General features: G+C 43.8%; 1 protein-coding gene across 4 annotated transcripts in view; it reads right to left on the bottom strand.

The window, feature by feature from the left end:
• CAMSAP2 (calmodulin regulated spectrin associated protein family member 2) overlaps positions 1 to 15,244 on the bottom strand; it is a 124,928-nt gene that overhangs the window by 93,762 nt on the left and 15,922 nt on the right. The window contains exons 2-3 of one of the 4 annotated variants that reach the window (XM_044432428.1): positions 14,957 to 15,020; positions 7,116 to 7,265 (exon numbers count right to left, since the gene is read on the bottom strand). In XM_044432428.1, the coding sequence (XP_044288363.1) occupies positions 7,116 to 7,254 (139 nt within the window). In that variant the 5' untranslated portion in view covers positions 7,255 to 7,265; positions 14,957 to 15,020. Of the gene's footprint in view, positions 1 to 7,115; positions 7,560 to 14,956; positions 15,021 to 15,244 lie in introns of those variants that run through there. The other 3 variants (XM_044432427.1, XM_044432429.1, XM_044432430.1) reach the window with 3 other exon arrangements.

Below are 15,244 nucleotides of genomic sequence, written 5' to 3' on the forward strand. Positions count from 1 at the left end.
AGAAATGTTAACAATTACATTTTTAAAAAACATTTATGAAAGAAATTCAGAACAATAAACTAGCTTGAGGAGGTGTTGGATGTAAAGCAAGAATGCAGTCCTATATGTTTTTGTATGTTACAATTTATACAAAATTTATTACTTTACTGGGGCAATTATAATTCTTCATATTAATATTTGAAGAATTATATCTGTTTTATGTATAAATACTTAAGAGATGAATTTCTAAACCTCATATATTTCTAGGCTTTTACTGTCAATCTAACAAGTGAGACAGACACCTGAGCAATGTGACCATATGACAGAAAAAGCAGCATGAAAAGCGTTCTCTAAAGATAGGAGGCCTGGATTCTACTGCTCCTCTGAATGCACGGAGTAAAGCGTAATGTCCTAAATATGCATGGAAGTCTATCTATCACATTTTATATTTTGCAGTAATATAACAGCATAGTAGTCAATATGGATATTTTAGTGAAAGGAATCTTTGATTTGACTGGTAAAGCGCAATCCTATACAATTCTATTATCAGAAGTAAGCCCATTAAATTCTATGGGACTTCAGTTCGAGAAAGGGGTACAGGATTGCAGCCTTAGACCTTAAAGATGTGCTAAATCAGGGTGGAGAACCGGTAGTCCACCAAATGTTGTTGGAATACAACACCTATCATCCCTGACTACTGGCCAAGCTAGTTAAGAGTTGATGGGAGATTGAGTCCGACAACATCCAGAGGGAAATAGGCTCCCCAGCAGAGGCAACCCAGGTTACTTGTCAGGTCCCAACAAAGCGCTAGGGTACAGATGTCTTCAGCTCAAAACTGCCTGATCCTGACACCAAACTTTTAAGTAGCAAACATAATTCTAGGATCCTAGTTAAAAATGCACCTTTGTAGCTGCTCTTCCGATACATTCCTAGCGTATAGTGATAAGTATTCCTGAAAAAAGTGGGCATCGAAAACTGGGTAGAATAGTTAATATCCTGGAAGACACAAAGAAGATTCAAGGTGATCTTGACAGGCTGGAGACCTGTGCTGAGAGCAACTGAATGAAAGTCAATATGGACACATGCCAAGTTCTGCACCTGGGAAAATATACCAGATGCACCACTACAAGATGGGGAGTACTTGGCTCCACAATACTGCCAGTGAGAAGGATCTTGGAATGGTTGTAGACCACAAGCTGAATAGGAGTCAACAATGCGATGTGGCTGCAAAAACGGGCAGCTGTCTTTTGAGGCTGCATTAATAGGAATATCACTCCCAAATCATATGAAGTACTAGTTTCCCTCTACCCAGCACCAGTTAGGCTTCATTTTGAGTACAGTGTCTAGTTCTGGGCACCACAATTTAATAAAGATACATACAAGCTGGAAAGGGTTCAGAGGAGGGCAACGAGGATGACCTAAGAACTGCAAACAAAACTCTGTGAGAGTTTGTGATAATTGGGAATATTCAGCCTCAAGAAGAGATAACTGAAGAGAGGTACGATAGCACTCTAAAAGTACCCAAAAGGATGTCACAAAGATGAAGGAAAGATCTCTGTTTAATCATCCAGAGTGGAGGACACAGAATAATGGCCTCAAGTTATAGGAAGCCAGATTCTGGCTAGGTATCAGGAAAAATTTGTTGACAGTATGATGTGGAACCAGTTACCTAGGGAGGCTGCGGGCTCTCCCACACTAGAGCCATTCAAGATCCAAAGGGACTGCCATCTGAGAGGGATGGTTTAACTTGGAGTCCTGCATTAAGCAGGAGGCTGGACCCTCTGACTCCTTCCAACTCTACTATTCTATGATTTTATGAAAATCAACCTTCAACGATCTATGAATCCAACCCTCTCCACCAAAAAACACCGTACCTTTGGTAACACTGATCTAACCTCATGTTCAGATACAGCCATTAAGCGTGCCGCCCTGTAGCTGCCACGTGTTTTCTAGAAACCCAAATGATAATTCAGAGGCTCTGACCTTGGAGAAAGGCTCTGAGGTTGGAACTTGGACTGCAAATGGACGCAAGGAACGCTTGCATCCATATATGCCCTCCCACCCCTTGAGATCAGCAATGGATGCCCTTCTCCGGGAACCCTCTGTGAATCATATTAGGAGGGTGAGTACCCGGAGGAGGGCTTTCTCTGCAGTGGTGCCACATCTATGGAATGCGCTCCCCAGAGAGGTCCCCCTGGTGCCGTCGTTATTTGTTTTTTGGCGCCAGGCTAAGTCCTTTTTATTCAAATGTTATTTTGTTAAATTATTTAAATTAATAGGATTTAAAATTTTTAGCTGAGATGCACCGGGGGCTTTTAAACAATTTTTTTTAAAAAATGTTGCTATTATTTATGTATTTATGTACTTTGTATCCTGTTGTGAGGCGCCCCAAGGCTTTGTTGTGATGGGGGCGGCACAAAAATGTTTTAAATAAATAAATAATAAATAATAAATCAGGCGTGCCCTCCCTCCACTGTCACAGCTGGCACAGCTCTGTATGAACCTGCTGTGGCTCCAAGGTTGCAATACCAAACTTGGAACCAGAATGTGTGTGTGGGGAGGGGGGGGGGACAAAGCTCCACTATTCTATGACTTACCCTGGCAGTGCTGTACTGAAACAATCCTCACTTAGCTGCCCCTTCCACCCTTCAGAGAATTCCTGAAGTTTGGAGGGCTACAGGTATCCACAATGAATGGCACCTTAAATGAAATCCATCTGTCGGATTCTATTTGACCAATACATATTGATTACTGCATCAGAACTGCAAAATTCCTGAATGAATATTATGTATAGCCACAATGAAATCTCCAAAACGATTAATGACAACAAAAGGTAACTGAACTCTGTTGCAGCACTTCAGTTTTAAAAATTATGTTTTTTTCAATGCTTGATTATGGCTTGCTAATGGATTTTTATACTTTACATAGTTAGATATACATTTAAAAAGCTGTAGTCTGTTTGAATGTAAGTAACACATCTGTTTTTACCTCTTAAAGGCATATTCAGATGTAACAGAATTATTATTATTATAACATTTCTATGCCGCCCCTTGCCGAAGCTTGGAATGTACTTCCAAGTAAACATGCATCAAAGTGTACTGTAAATGAATTGCTCATATAGCAAGATTACATCTGTCAATGGTTAACTCTCTGGTTCAGGTCTCATCCATGTCATGGATTGAATAGGTGCCCTTCAATAATCTTGGAGAAAAGCAACAAAAATGATCTCTCTTGGAGAAGGGCAACCAAAACGATCAGGGGGCTGCAGCAGCTATGAGAACCAGCTACAACTCCTGGGGCTGCTCGGTGTAGACAAAAAAGGCAAATAAGGGGAGATATGATAGAGGTGTTTAAAATAATGTATGGTGTGGAGAGAGAGACATTTTACTCTTTCTCTCATCACACCTGAACCTGGGGTCATCCCATGAAGCCGATTGGTGGGAGGTTTCATGAGGGAGCAATCCTTCATACAGCATATGCTTAAACTATGGAATTCGCTGCCGCTGGAAGTGGTGACGGTTGTCAATCTGGATGGCTTTAAAAAGGGACTCGACAGATTCACGGGCAGGAGGCCACTGGTGGCTACTAGCCTTGCTGGCCCAGTGCTACCACCTTTACCAGAAGCAGCATGCCTGCATGCACCGGTTGCTGAGGAGCTTGGGCAGCAGGTCTCACAGCCATCCTGCTTGAGGGATTATTATTATTATTAGAACATTAGAACCTGTGGGCAGCTGGTTTGCCACTGCATGAATGGTGTGCTGGACAAGATGGACCTCTGGTCTGATCTGGCACGGTTTTTCTTATGTTCTCCATCAGCCTTAGCTCCTTCCCACATTTGCAATACGAAAAGAACGCTGCTCTGCCTCATGGAGCCACCCCATGTGATTAGGTGCGTGTGAAATGCTTCGGACTGTGCTATATAAATGCTAATAACCACGAGTGTCGCTAATTGCTCCTAAGGGATGGTGTGCGTGCTACTACACCATACAAGAGATGTGTGGTACAGCCCACACTTTGCATTCAGAAGAATCTAGGTTTGATCTTTAGAATCCCCGGGGGAAATAAAAACGTATTTGGAACCCTGAAGAACCGCTGCCAATCCGTGCTGACAGAACTAGGCTTGAAGGCCCAATTGTCTGACTGATATGAGGAAACTTCCTAGAGAGCCAGTGTGGAGAAGAGGGACTGGGACTTCGGTGGTCTGGGTTCTAGTCCCCACTCAGCCATGCAGCTCAAGTGGGTGATGCTGGACCAGCCACAGACTCTCAGTCAATCTACTTCACAGGGTTGTTGTGAAAACGATGTAAGCTGAGTTCTCTGAAAGGAAAGGGGCAGAATAGGCTCGAAATTTACATGTTTAACTTGCAGTTTCCAATATTACAAACTTTGTGGCTTGCTTCATTCTGTTTTTCTAAACAATGGAACATGCTGCAAGAAGGAATCACCCAAGTGAAAAGTCTCTTTCAAGAGGTTCATTAACCTAAGATGCTTAATTAATTTCAAGTTGACACTAGAACTGTGAAATAGGAAAAGCTATAAACATATAGAATGTGGAAGCAATGTTAACTGTGTTAACATTGTGTGTGTGTGTGAGTGAGAGAGACAGACAGACAGAAAATTAGGCAATTTCATTCATAAAACCCAAGTTTTAACTGTATAGCCTTTTAACTGTATGACCTAAGATTCTTGATTTCAGAAACAATGTTCTGGCTTCCTAAAAGTAAACAGATTTATTGTACACTTTCAGGGCTGATGCTATGACATGCAGTAGGGCCAGTGGTGAGACTGAGAGGATCAGTTTCTCTGTCTTAAGGGCAGGAAATGTGAAGAGCTGCAGCTACACCAGAGCCCTGGTCCAGGCCTTGGTCTTTGGGTTTGACAATATAACCGTAAGACATGCACCCAGGGGACAAACAGCTAATTTTAGGTAATCAAAAAACAGTCAGTTGACCTTCCACCTCTCAAGAAAATCATAATGGTTCTGGCCATCCAGATTACTTATTTGATGGAATGGGTCAAGCCACTTCTTGGTCTACTGTAGCTCTTCCAGTTAAAGGGTGAAAATAAGGATGCCTAGAAGGAACAACTCACTCCTTGAAACAATGGAACAATACAGAAACACAATACACATTTACATGTTCATAAGTGTTTGTTGTTTTATCAAGTAGTAAGCACATATCTGCAGGACAAACTATGGGTCTCTTTGTGAAGTCGAGTCACCAAAAAGATTTGAAAGATCTTCTCTGCTCAAGGTTATTTTTACAAACTCTGCTTCATGCAAAGGGGATATCATCTCAGTTTTTCATGCGCTCCACATGGCTTCTTACTTCCCATTCCCTCTTTTAGTTTATTTTGAAAGACTTCCTTGAGCCTAATTACAATTGTTCAAATTTCAGTGCTATGCACTATTTTACATGTTACATTTAGATCAATAAAATGTGCAAGGGTTGCAGTGGCAAGTAGAAAATAACCTGAGCTTTTCTCTACACTACTTCAATCTCTTTTATATGCTAAGCAGAAATGTTACATTTCTTCAGCATGATGCTATATACATTTCTTGGAAATAAGTTTTATTGTACTCACTGGGACTTACTGCCCAGCATGTTAGCACTGGATGGCAGATTTAGAGCTCATTCAAACATGCATGCACATCACTTGATTCATAATTACTCCATCACTGTACTTTGAATGATTAGGAGCTGAAAATGCAGGAATGCTGTTTCACTTGTTTACCAGACAAGAATGATTTCATTGTTACCACAATGTGTTAATTACAATGTTGTAATGATTGTACCTGCGAAACTGAACCTTACTGGGAACAACAATATTATGCCATTTCTACAATTCGCACAACTAGTGCTCTCCAAATTTACCACACATCAGCATTCTGCTAGATAAGCCTGTGATAATTGAGAAGTGGGGAAAAACACTATTTTGCAAAGTACTGCAAAATAACAAACAAGCAGACAAAAATGCAGGGAGTTTTCCTTTTTCTAACTGGGTTTCGGAGTTAAGAGGTACTGAATTGTGCATTCCCATGGCAGTTCGAGCAACTATACCACACAGGGAGGTATTACGTCCAAGAGAGACAGCTTACGGCTGGCAGGGTAAGGGCGCAAGAGGCTGTTCTATAGATTGAGACAGACCTTTGGTCCACAGCCTAGTCAACAGTGACTGTAGGAGCCTTTCCTGGAGATGCCAAGAATCGAACCTGGGGCCTGAGTGGCCAGTTTAAGAAAAAAACGCCACACTTTCTGGCTGGCTGGTACACTATGTCTGGCTTCAGTGCCCTGGCTTCAAAAGCAACAGTTGCGGAACTGCAAGTAGGAGGAGGACCTTTTCCTGTTATTCTTCAAAGCAGCAGCGAAAATGATGGACTGCCACTTCACAAGACTTCTTTCAGAAACATCCCCATTAAGTTAGTGGATGCTGTGTAGCAAAGATGCACCCTTTCAAAGATTGCACATATTTATATCTCCTCGGCTCGGGAAAAAGGCAAAGCGAGTTGAACTGCAGAACTCAAAGGCCGTTCCTCGCAAGGCCTCACTTGTAATCAGGATAGCAATCTCTCACCTTTTTCAGAGCGTTCACGGAATTTGCTTTGCACATCCAGGCAAGGAGAAACGTTCTGGCTGAGGAGAGAGGCCGCTGGCATAAAATGCTCTTTCTACAAAGCCTCCTGTGTCGGCTGATTCTTTACCTTGCCCAAAGGACTGCAGGCTACCCTCACCCATCAAAAGCTAACAACGCTCATACGCTGCCTCAGTTCTGTGCCAGCTATTAAACGGAAAAACGGTATCTGCTCTATGACGAGAGCAAGGGAGTCTCAGGGAAGGGAAGGCGGAAACCACCTACATCCATCACATTGCAAGCTCAGTATTTTAAGCATTAACAGAAATACAAATTGCCATTACTTGCGGTACACAAATGCACCATTGCATTTCGTACAATTAAAGCGCGCACACACACCAGATTGGGCATGCCTCCCCCAGTGGCTTTCCCTTGTACATTTCCACAGCGGACGGATGATTCACATTCATTCTCTCTCTCTCTCTCACACACACACCCCACTGCGAGAACCAAGCCTAGAACCCAGAATGAGGGAGAAAGGGCGGCGGTACGACGCGCAAACCTACCTGTCCCAAAGGCTTTGGCCACCAGCCACGCTAGATTGCAGGCAATTTTCGCTCGGGCGAAGTCGTAATGATCAAACGGTTTGATGGCAGGGACAATGAACGTCTTCTTCATCTCCTTGACGTCTGCAGCATCCCCCATTTTTTTCTTCCCTACCCCGGCCCAGAAAGCAGTCCTTTTTTAAAAAATCGATTTACATGATTCTCCTTCTAGAAGACAACCAGACATATATATATGGATATATATATATGGATATATATATATATATATATATCTCCTCCCCAAAAAGCTAATCGAGTACAGATCTTATTTTTGCTTGCTTTTATAGGAGAGCAGCAGCTGAGGACGAAGGCGGTGCAATGAAGTCAGCTGTGTTTATTGGGAGAAACCCCCCTCCAGCTCCCCCCCCCACTCGGCACAGGAATGTGGAACCAGCTCGGCTGTCCTCCTTTACGCCTTTCCCTCGGGGCGCTTTGTTTCGATGGTCTCTCTCAATTCAAAAATAAAACGAATACCAGCAATGACAAGTTTGGCGATTCCTCGGGCGGATTGTGCTTGCAAAGAAAAGCCTGGAGAGAGTCGTTCGCTGCGCGGCGCCCCCGCCCCCGCCCTCTTTTCTCCCCAAATGCAGAGAGGGCGGAGAAAGGCGCCCGAGCCTGGAGGGAGAAGGCTGGGATTTTCCTGCGGCCGCTTCAAAGAGGCGGCGGCGCAGCGCTGCGCTGCCCGAACGATCCAGACCGGCTGCCCGACGGGGCTTGGCTGGCTCGGCTGCGCCGGGCTGGGCGCGGCGCTCGTCCCTCCTGGTGGCGCTCGACCGCGCGCCTCGTTCCGATCAGCCCTTGCCCAGCGTCGCCTCCGCCGCCGCCGCCGCACCAGGCTGGGAAAAGCAGAGCAGAGCCGAGCCGAGCCGCGCCGCCGGCGCACGGGCGCATGCGCGCTGCGCCGCCTCGCCGCGGCCCCCTCCCCATCGCGGACGGGCTTCGGCTGGGGCGGAGCTGCCAGGGCGGCGGCGGCGGCGGCGGCTTCCCTGGCCGGCCGGACGGTGGCGGAGGGTCGCGTCACGTGGGCGGCGGCGGTGCAGCAGGTCGTGCTGGAGGCCGGGGCGCCTGGGTGCAGGGCGCATCCCCGACGCGGGCGCGGGCGGCGGCGGCGACCCGTCCCGGGCAGGGAGCGCGCGGCGAACGAAGGTCCCGGGGCGGCGAGGGCGCTCCGGGAGACGCGGGAAGGGGCGGCCGGGCGTGCGGCGCTGCCACTCGCGCCTGGCCGGGGCGTGCCTCGCAGTGCAGAGCGCGCTCGGGGTAACCCTGGTACCGCCCGACTAACTCGGGGCCCACCAGATGCTGGTGGACTTCAACTCCCATCAGCCCTGTTCAGAAGGGCCGTGCTGGGAGTTGTGGTCCAAAACGTCCGAAGGGTGCCCGGCTGGGGAAGGCTGATGTAGACCGACGTGGTGGAGATGTGAGACGTAGAAGAAGGCAGCCGTCGAGGGACACGTGTTGGCAGGACCAGCTTCTTGCTCTTGGCCGCTTTGTAAGAATTTTACATAAAAGTACGTCTGAGTTTTTGAGCAGGTTTGCACTTAACCCTTCATTTTCATGCACGCTTATAAAAAACCGTTTCTTATCCCTTTCTCAGTGAGCTTAGGATGTCATAATTGAAACAAGTAGCTAATTAAGTAACTTGGGCAGATAGAGAGGCTGGATCGGTCCACAGTTATCCGTATGTGGAGTAGGATCTAAACCCAGGCCTCCCCTATCCAAGGCCAGCACTCGAACTATCACTGTCCTTTATATGAAATCCGTGTTTGACATGAACTGCAGCTGCGTTTGCTTGAAAGTAGGAATACTTGGAGTGCTTCCAGCTCAAATAGATTGGCTGCTATGGAGACATTTGCATTTTAAGAGAGAGTCATTCCCTGCTGGGGAAAAGGGTGGTGAGGATCAGCTTGACCAGTCGATTGAGAATCTGTGTATTTCATACATAGGATCTTGACTGCAGCCCTATGTTCCACTGAAAAATTCTGAGTAAATATTCTGAGGACCAGAGTGCTCTTATGCTCAGAATTTGCATAGTCATAAAAAGCAATCAAGGTCATTGTGTTTTATGGGGACATTTACAAAGCAAGTGGAATTGTCCCATCATCCCATTCATCTGACTGCAAGTCAGGAAAAAAGTAGAAAGGAAGATCTATAGTTAAAAGATCATTGTGGCATCTATAGTTAAAAGAGATTTGGAGGGCAAGCTAGATGCAGGAGATCCATTATTAATAGGCTCTCTCAAGTTACTATTTCTGTACCACCCAATACCCAAAGATGTCTTTAAAAGGTTAAAGCCTGAGTTGGTTTATTTTATTTTTTACTTATTATATTTATATCCCACCTTTTCTTCCTTCAAAGGAACTCAAGGCAGCATACATCATTCTCATTCTCTCAAGCTTATCCCCACAGTAACAACAACCTTGTGAGGTAGGTTGGTCTGAGAATCTGTGACTGGTCCAAAGTCATCCAATGAGCTCCATGGCTGATTGGGGAGAGGAATACCATGCTGGCTCAATGTTTGGCTTTTAATTTTCTCTATGCTGTGTTCATAATGAAAAGCTGTGATTTCTTGTAGAGCACAAAACATGGCTACCCATATATTTGGGGGGGGAATGACCTGAGAGATTCTGTTCACAGACCCCCCAGCTTCACATCTAGTTTGATCTTTGTGTACCAGAGCAAGGAAAGACCCCTGCTTGAGACCTTGATTGTCACTGCTATTTAGAGTACACCTTGATGGACCTGAGGTCTTCCTCATAATAAGGCAGCTTATTATATTATTCAAGTATCTTGTGTCAGAATCCTGTGCTGCGTTCATACTAAATAACTTTTTCAGTATGTATCTTTATCTACTCGAGTACAAGCTGCAACACTTTCTTAGGGTTAAGGCTGATCTTTTGGCTTGCAGTTTTCATAATCAAACACTGGTTGGGAATTATGGGAACTGCAGTCTTACACATCTGGAAGGTGCTATATGGGGGAAGACATCTGGCTTGTATGATGATTGTGGCATTTAAATGAAGTAAAAATAAAGAAATTTGCTGGACACTTTTGAAAATCAAATGCTGTTTCTGTGCTGCCTGTTAGGTGATTGCTCACATGAATTCAGAAGAAACTGGTTGTGTCTATGACTGCTACAGAGCTATGGTTGATCTTTGGTTCCATCACACTGCTGTAAAAAGATTACCTGCATATCCTTGATTTCGTTAGGGTTAGGGTGCAAATCCTTGATTTGTACATATACAACATAAGCCTAAATCCTATTCAAATTTAGCCATGTAGGGTCAGGTTTTATTGCCACTTAACTCAGTGGAACTTAATGCCTGCGTCTGTTAAGGATCATGCAGGTCCTCATATTGGACCTATATATCCAAGACAAATCCTAGTTTCTCATATAGCTCAGTTTTAAAATTTGAATCTTGCTGAACTTGAGTTTCCCCCACTTTTAAGTAATTAACATCCTAGAATGGAGGCATCGCTTGGGGTAGAATTTCAACATTTTTAGACTCAGACACTCTCTCATCATTTTCTGAGACATTTCTGCATATCTCGTACAAGTCAAATGCCTGTCTTTTGTGCTAAACATTGCAAACCATCCTTCAGTGATGGTCAAAGAATCCAGAATACCTAATGAAGTGATAACTTTATTGGCACTTGAGCATTAGTTAGTCTTAATGAAATTATTGCCATTAGGGATATTGGCAATACTCTAATGGGTTAGTGCCTCCTATGCTTTTTGTGAGTTCAAAAATAGATGTTGTAGGTGTGCATTGCTTTAGGCACTGAATTGGACTGAAGACCATAATAGGTTAACTTGCAGTGTAACACTGGATTCTATTAAATCCCATTTCAGTCCATTGTACAGAACACAAGTTGACTGACAATCCTTTGCATATGAGTTTTCCCACATGAACATGTATTTTGCATGAATAAATATCTCGGAACAGATCTTGGCTGAGCTCCATTTAGGAATTTATCCACAGAAACCAGTCAATATATGCAGTGCCCATAAATCTTGCTCATTAAGGCTACAGTCCTGCATATACTTCCTAGGCAAAAGTTTCATTCTATTCAGTAGAATGTTTTTCCCCCCAATAAACAGTCTTAGGTTTGTTCTGTCAGGTTGATATGCTAACAGTGCTTCCTAGGAAGCAGTTAACTACTGATTTGAGATTTTCTGCCAAGTGACCAGGATCAGGTTGCAGTGAAGCATTTCTGTTCACAAAAGGCACATATATTCGCCGAGGCTTCGGCGAATGGGGCGGCATAAAAATGTTTTAATAAATAAATAAATAAATATTCCTGAAATAACTTTTAAGTGTTTCCTGAGTTGTATTTTATGTTCATTACATTTTCTGGAATACTTAGTTCAGAAAACTTTCAATTTAATTTGTAAAAAGTAGTATTTCTGCTTTTTCTTCTGCATTGCTAAAGTCAGACTGCCCCTTTCTGGCTTCTGCTGTCATGGAGAGCTGCAGTTCATGCATTTTAAAATCCTTGTGAATTGTCATGGCTTGAAAACAAATGTGTGCCCCATTGGCGAACACGAAGCCTTGTGTTTCTGGTTATATAAATCTATTGCTTATAGTGATGAAAGCCTGAATCACAAAGTTATGATGATGCAATCAATTATTCATCTATGAAAAAGATTAGGAAATTGTTTTCCATTAATGAAATCTTCTTCTTCCATGAAATGGTGATGTGATGCTTGAAGTATATGAAATTAATTAATGAATTAACACATAAGCATCATGTTGTGAACATGTATTACACAGGGGCTGTCTGGATGATGATTCAACTTAATCATATTTTGTTTTCTTAATCTGTGGATTCTTTGTTTCCTTTCTCTTTCACTTGCTACCTCCTTGTATCCTGAATGCCTTTGTGCCAAGCAAATAAGTTGTTTAGTGTTCTTTCCCACCACCTCTGTAATCCATTGAAACCTATGAACAAAGCATGGTTCTGGATTCACATGTAATTACAACCCATTGTAAAAGAACTTAGAGTTCTCAACCCAACAACCATGGATTCTCTTTCTGGATTGTTCATGGTTAACAAACCATGGTCTGTTTAGCACAGCTGGGTTCACAAATCACAACAGCCCAGAATTTAGCATTCCATAAGTTAAATGAAATACCGATTAATGTTAGTGCTTATTAGGCCATTATGTATTGCTGCCCTATGAGGCGACATCAGGTAACTACAAATACTTTTTGTGGTATCCAGTGGAACAGCTTTCATTTGCAGAATATGGAAAGTTGCAATTTGCCCTGCAGCTCCCACACACTGCCCTTAATATCTGTTGCAGAGGATTGGAGGATCCTCCCAAGCAGATTTGACAGGCTCAGGGGAGGCGAGGGGAGGACAAGGACCAGTTGCGCGAATGGGTGTCACCTCCTGTGATATTAGATTTTTAAAATTATTGCACCATTGGGAAGACTACACATTGCATCCAAATGCATATGACAAAACTCTGTTTTTAAACATAAAATAAATGAAAAGCAACAGTGGGAGGCTGTGATTGTGTGTGCGTGCATACACACACACACACGCATCTAAGAGAAAGAGACATGCCTAATATCCATCCTTTATTTTTACACTAAAAATTACATCTGGAACTTTGATGGGGAGATAGTGGCACTTTGCAGTCTTAATTTCCTGTCTCATCTATTTAGAAAACAGTTGATCCCTTTTCAATATCCTTCCCTTGTTATTTACAGTTGTTGGCCCATGGAGTTTCCCATTGAGAGTAGCAAAATTTGGGAGTTAACTTTGGGTCACTTCAATTAATCTTGGGAGTGAGAAAGAGTTTTTCTTGGCACGCATTCCCAAGGCCTGCTGATGGGAACTCCGAGGAAGAGCAGGAGGGGACCTCAGAATGTGGCCCAATTCCAGAGGTTGAGACGAGAGAAGCAGAGGTGTTTATCTTAAGGCCAGGCTCTGCAGGTGCGCCGGCAGCCTCTGGAAATAACCAAAATGTCCACTTTGTGGGAGGGGAAATGCAACAGGGGAGTTTCTCAGAGACACCAGAGGCAGGTATGTCTCTCAACCCCATGATACGACGTTGGCAGAGAAGGGTGACAGGGATTGATCGGACATACTGGAATATAGAGCAGCCTTCCCCAACCTAGTGTGCCTTAGATGCGTTGGCTGGGGATGATGGGGGTTGCAGTCCAATACTGCTGAAAGGCACTGGCTAGGAAAAATTGATGTGGACATTTCTTATGAGACCAAGTAAGTATGGCTGAATCCTCCAAGACGACACATCATTTGAAAGCCCCTTTTCTAGAGAAAGTAACCCACTCTTGTCATCTGCAGCTGGGCCTCCGTATGAAAAATGTTGGGCATGAACCGTAAAGGTCTTTTTGAATACTTTTTTTTAATATAAGCTGTGCGAGAGCTACCCATAATCCTATTGTTTGGTTCAATGGTCAGGAAAGTATGCCACTATAGCCATCCTGAGACAGACAAAGAGAAGTGGATCGCAGGTCACCATGCTTTAAGATCAGACAAGGTCAGTGATTTTCGATGGTTTGGAAAGGTTATAGAAAGTGATGGCAGCGCTGCTGAACAGTCTTCCTGCAAAGCTTCTCGTCTGCTTTAATATCTTACGTAGAACAGCAAAGAGGAGGCAGCTAAGGACATTAAGGGTATCTTCTGGGTTTTGCCTTTGAGTTCCCAAGCTACCAGGCACCAACAATACTACTTGTGACCTGCCAGTGCAGCAAGTTTTTATAGTATTTTAATACTCTAAAGAGCCATTAGGGAATGACGCTTAGGAAATTAAGACTTTCTTAGAATGTTTGTGCACAGGGTATATTCTTTTCTGTCTCACAATTCCTTTCTAATTTAGTGGCTTTTTGCCCTTTCTTTGCCCGAGGAGGTATTCCAATTGTCTGTTGTCATAATTGGAGGCATACAGTCACCCATTCCAGACCCTAATTATTAAAAAGTTAGTTGCACTTAAATGCTATGGAGAGCCAGTGTGGTGTGGTGAAAGTGTGGGGCTGGGGACCCAGGGGATTTGGGTTCTAGCCACTACTTGCCCACGGAGCTTGCTGGATGGCTGAGCCAGTCACAGACTCTCAGTACAATCACAGGGTTTCTGTTGTGAGGTTAAAATGCAACTAAGTAAGCCGCTTGGGTTCCTCACAAGAGGAAAAAAGTGGGATATAAATGCAAACCAAAAGAGCAATAATCATAATGGAAGATAGATTAGATTAGATTAGATTAGATTAGATAGGCCTTAAGTTGGTTAAAATCACATCTGCCATAATTTACCCTGACTTGGGCTCCTTCGAGGAAAGACAGGATATAAATGTACCAAATACACTTTTTGTCCCATTGATTTCAAGGAGCTTTAAACTTTACTGACTTTCTCTGCCTGCAGAGCATTTCAGAGTCCTATGGAAAACTGCATCTTACAACTGCCAATCTACATAGCACATCATCCTGAATGTGGGTTTTTTAGCTACATTGTTGATGTAGCTAAAATGGCACCATCCACTCATGAGAACGAACTATTGGCGGGGTTGCTCTCAAATACCTTCTAAGGGGTGATGGTGAGGGGACCCTCCAAACAGCCAGATGAAGCCCTGACATGTTCAGTGGTACAAAGTGCTGACTGACCACTGGGGAATAGAAATGGAAAACTGGTGGGGAAACGGAATGGTCTATCATGGAGAAGGGCATGACAAGCTGAGTGGCAGAGCAAACAGATGGCAATGGGCTTTGCGGGATAGGGTTCAGGCATACAAGGATTCTTACTGAATGCAATAAGGAGGAATCAATCCCACTGCCATTACCTGAGATATACTTGTGAGCCTTTTAAGCAGGTTAAAATCAGGTTGCATCAAGTCAGAACTTGTCCTGGAAGCAAAAATGACATAACTGAGACTGTTGTACTTTGGGCACATCATAAGAAGGCAAGACTCAGAAAGCAATCGTGCTAGGGAAAACTGAAGACCGAAGAAGACCAAATATGAGTTGCATCAATTCTAAAATGGAAGCTGCAACCTTAAGTGTACAAGAGGCGAACAGGGCTGTCAAGAACAGGACAACAGGAAGGGCACGTGTCATAGATGGCTTGATGG

The sequence above is a fragment of the Varanus komodoensis genome, unplaced genomic scaffold (assembly GCF_004798865.1).
Source record: "Varanus komodoensis strain SLA01 unplaced genomic scaffold, ASM479886v1 scaffold24, whole genome shotgun sequence".
In the NCBI taxonomy this organism is placed as follows: domain Eukaryota; kingdom Metazoa; phylum Chordata; class Lepidosauria; order Squamata; family Varanidae; genus Varanus; species Varanus komodoensis.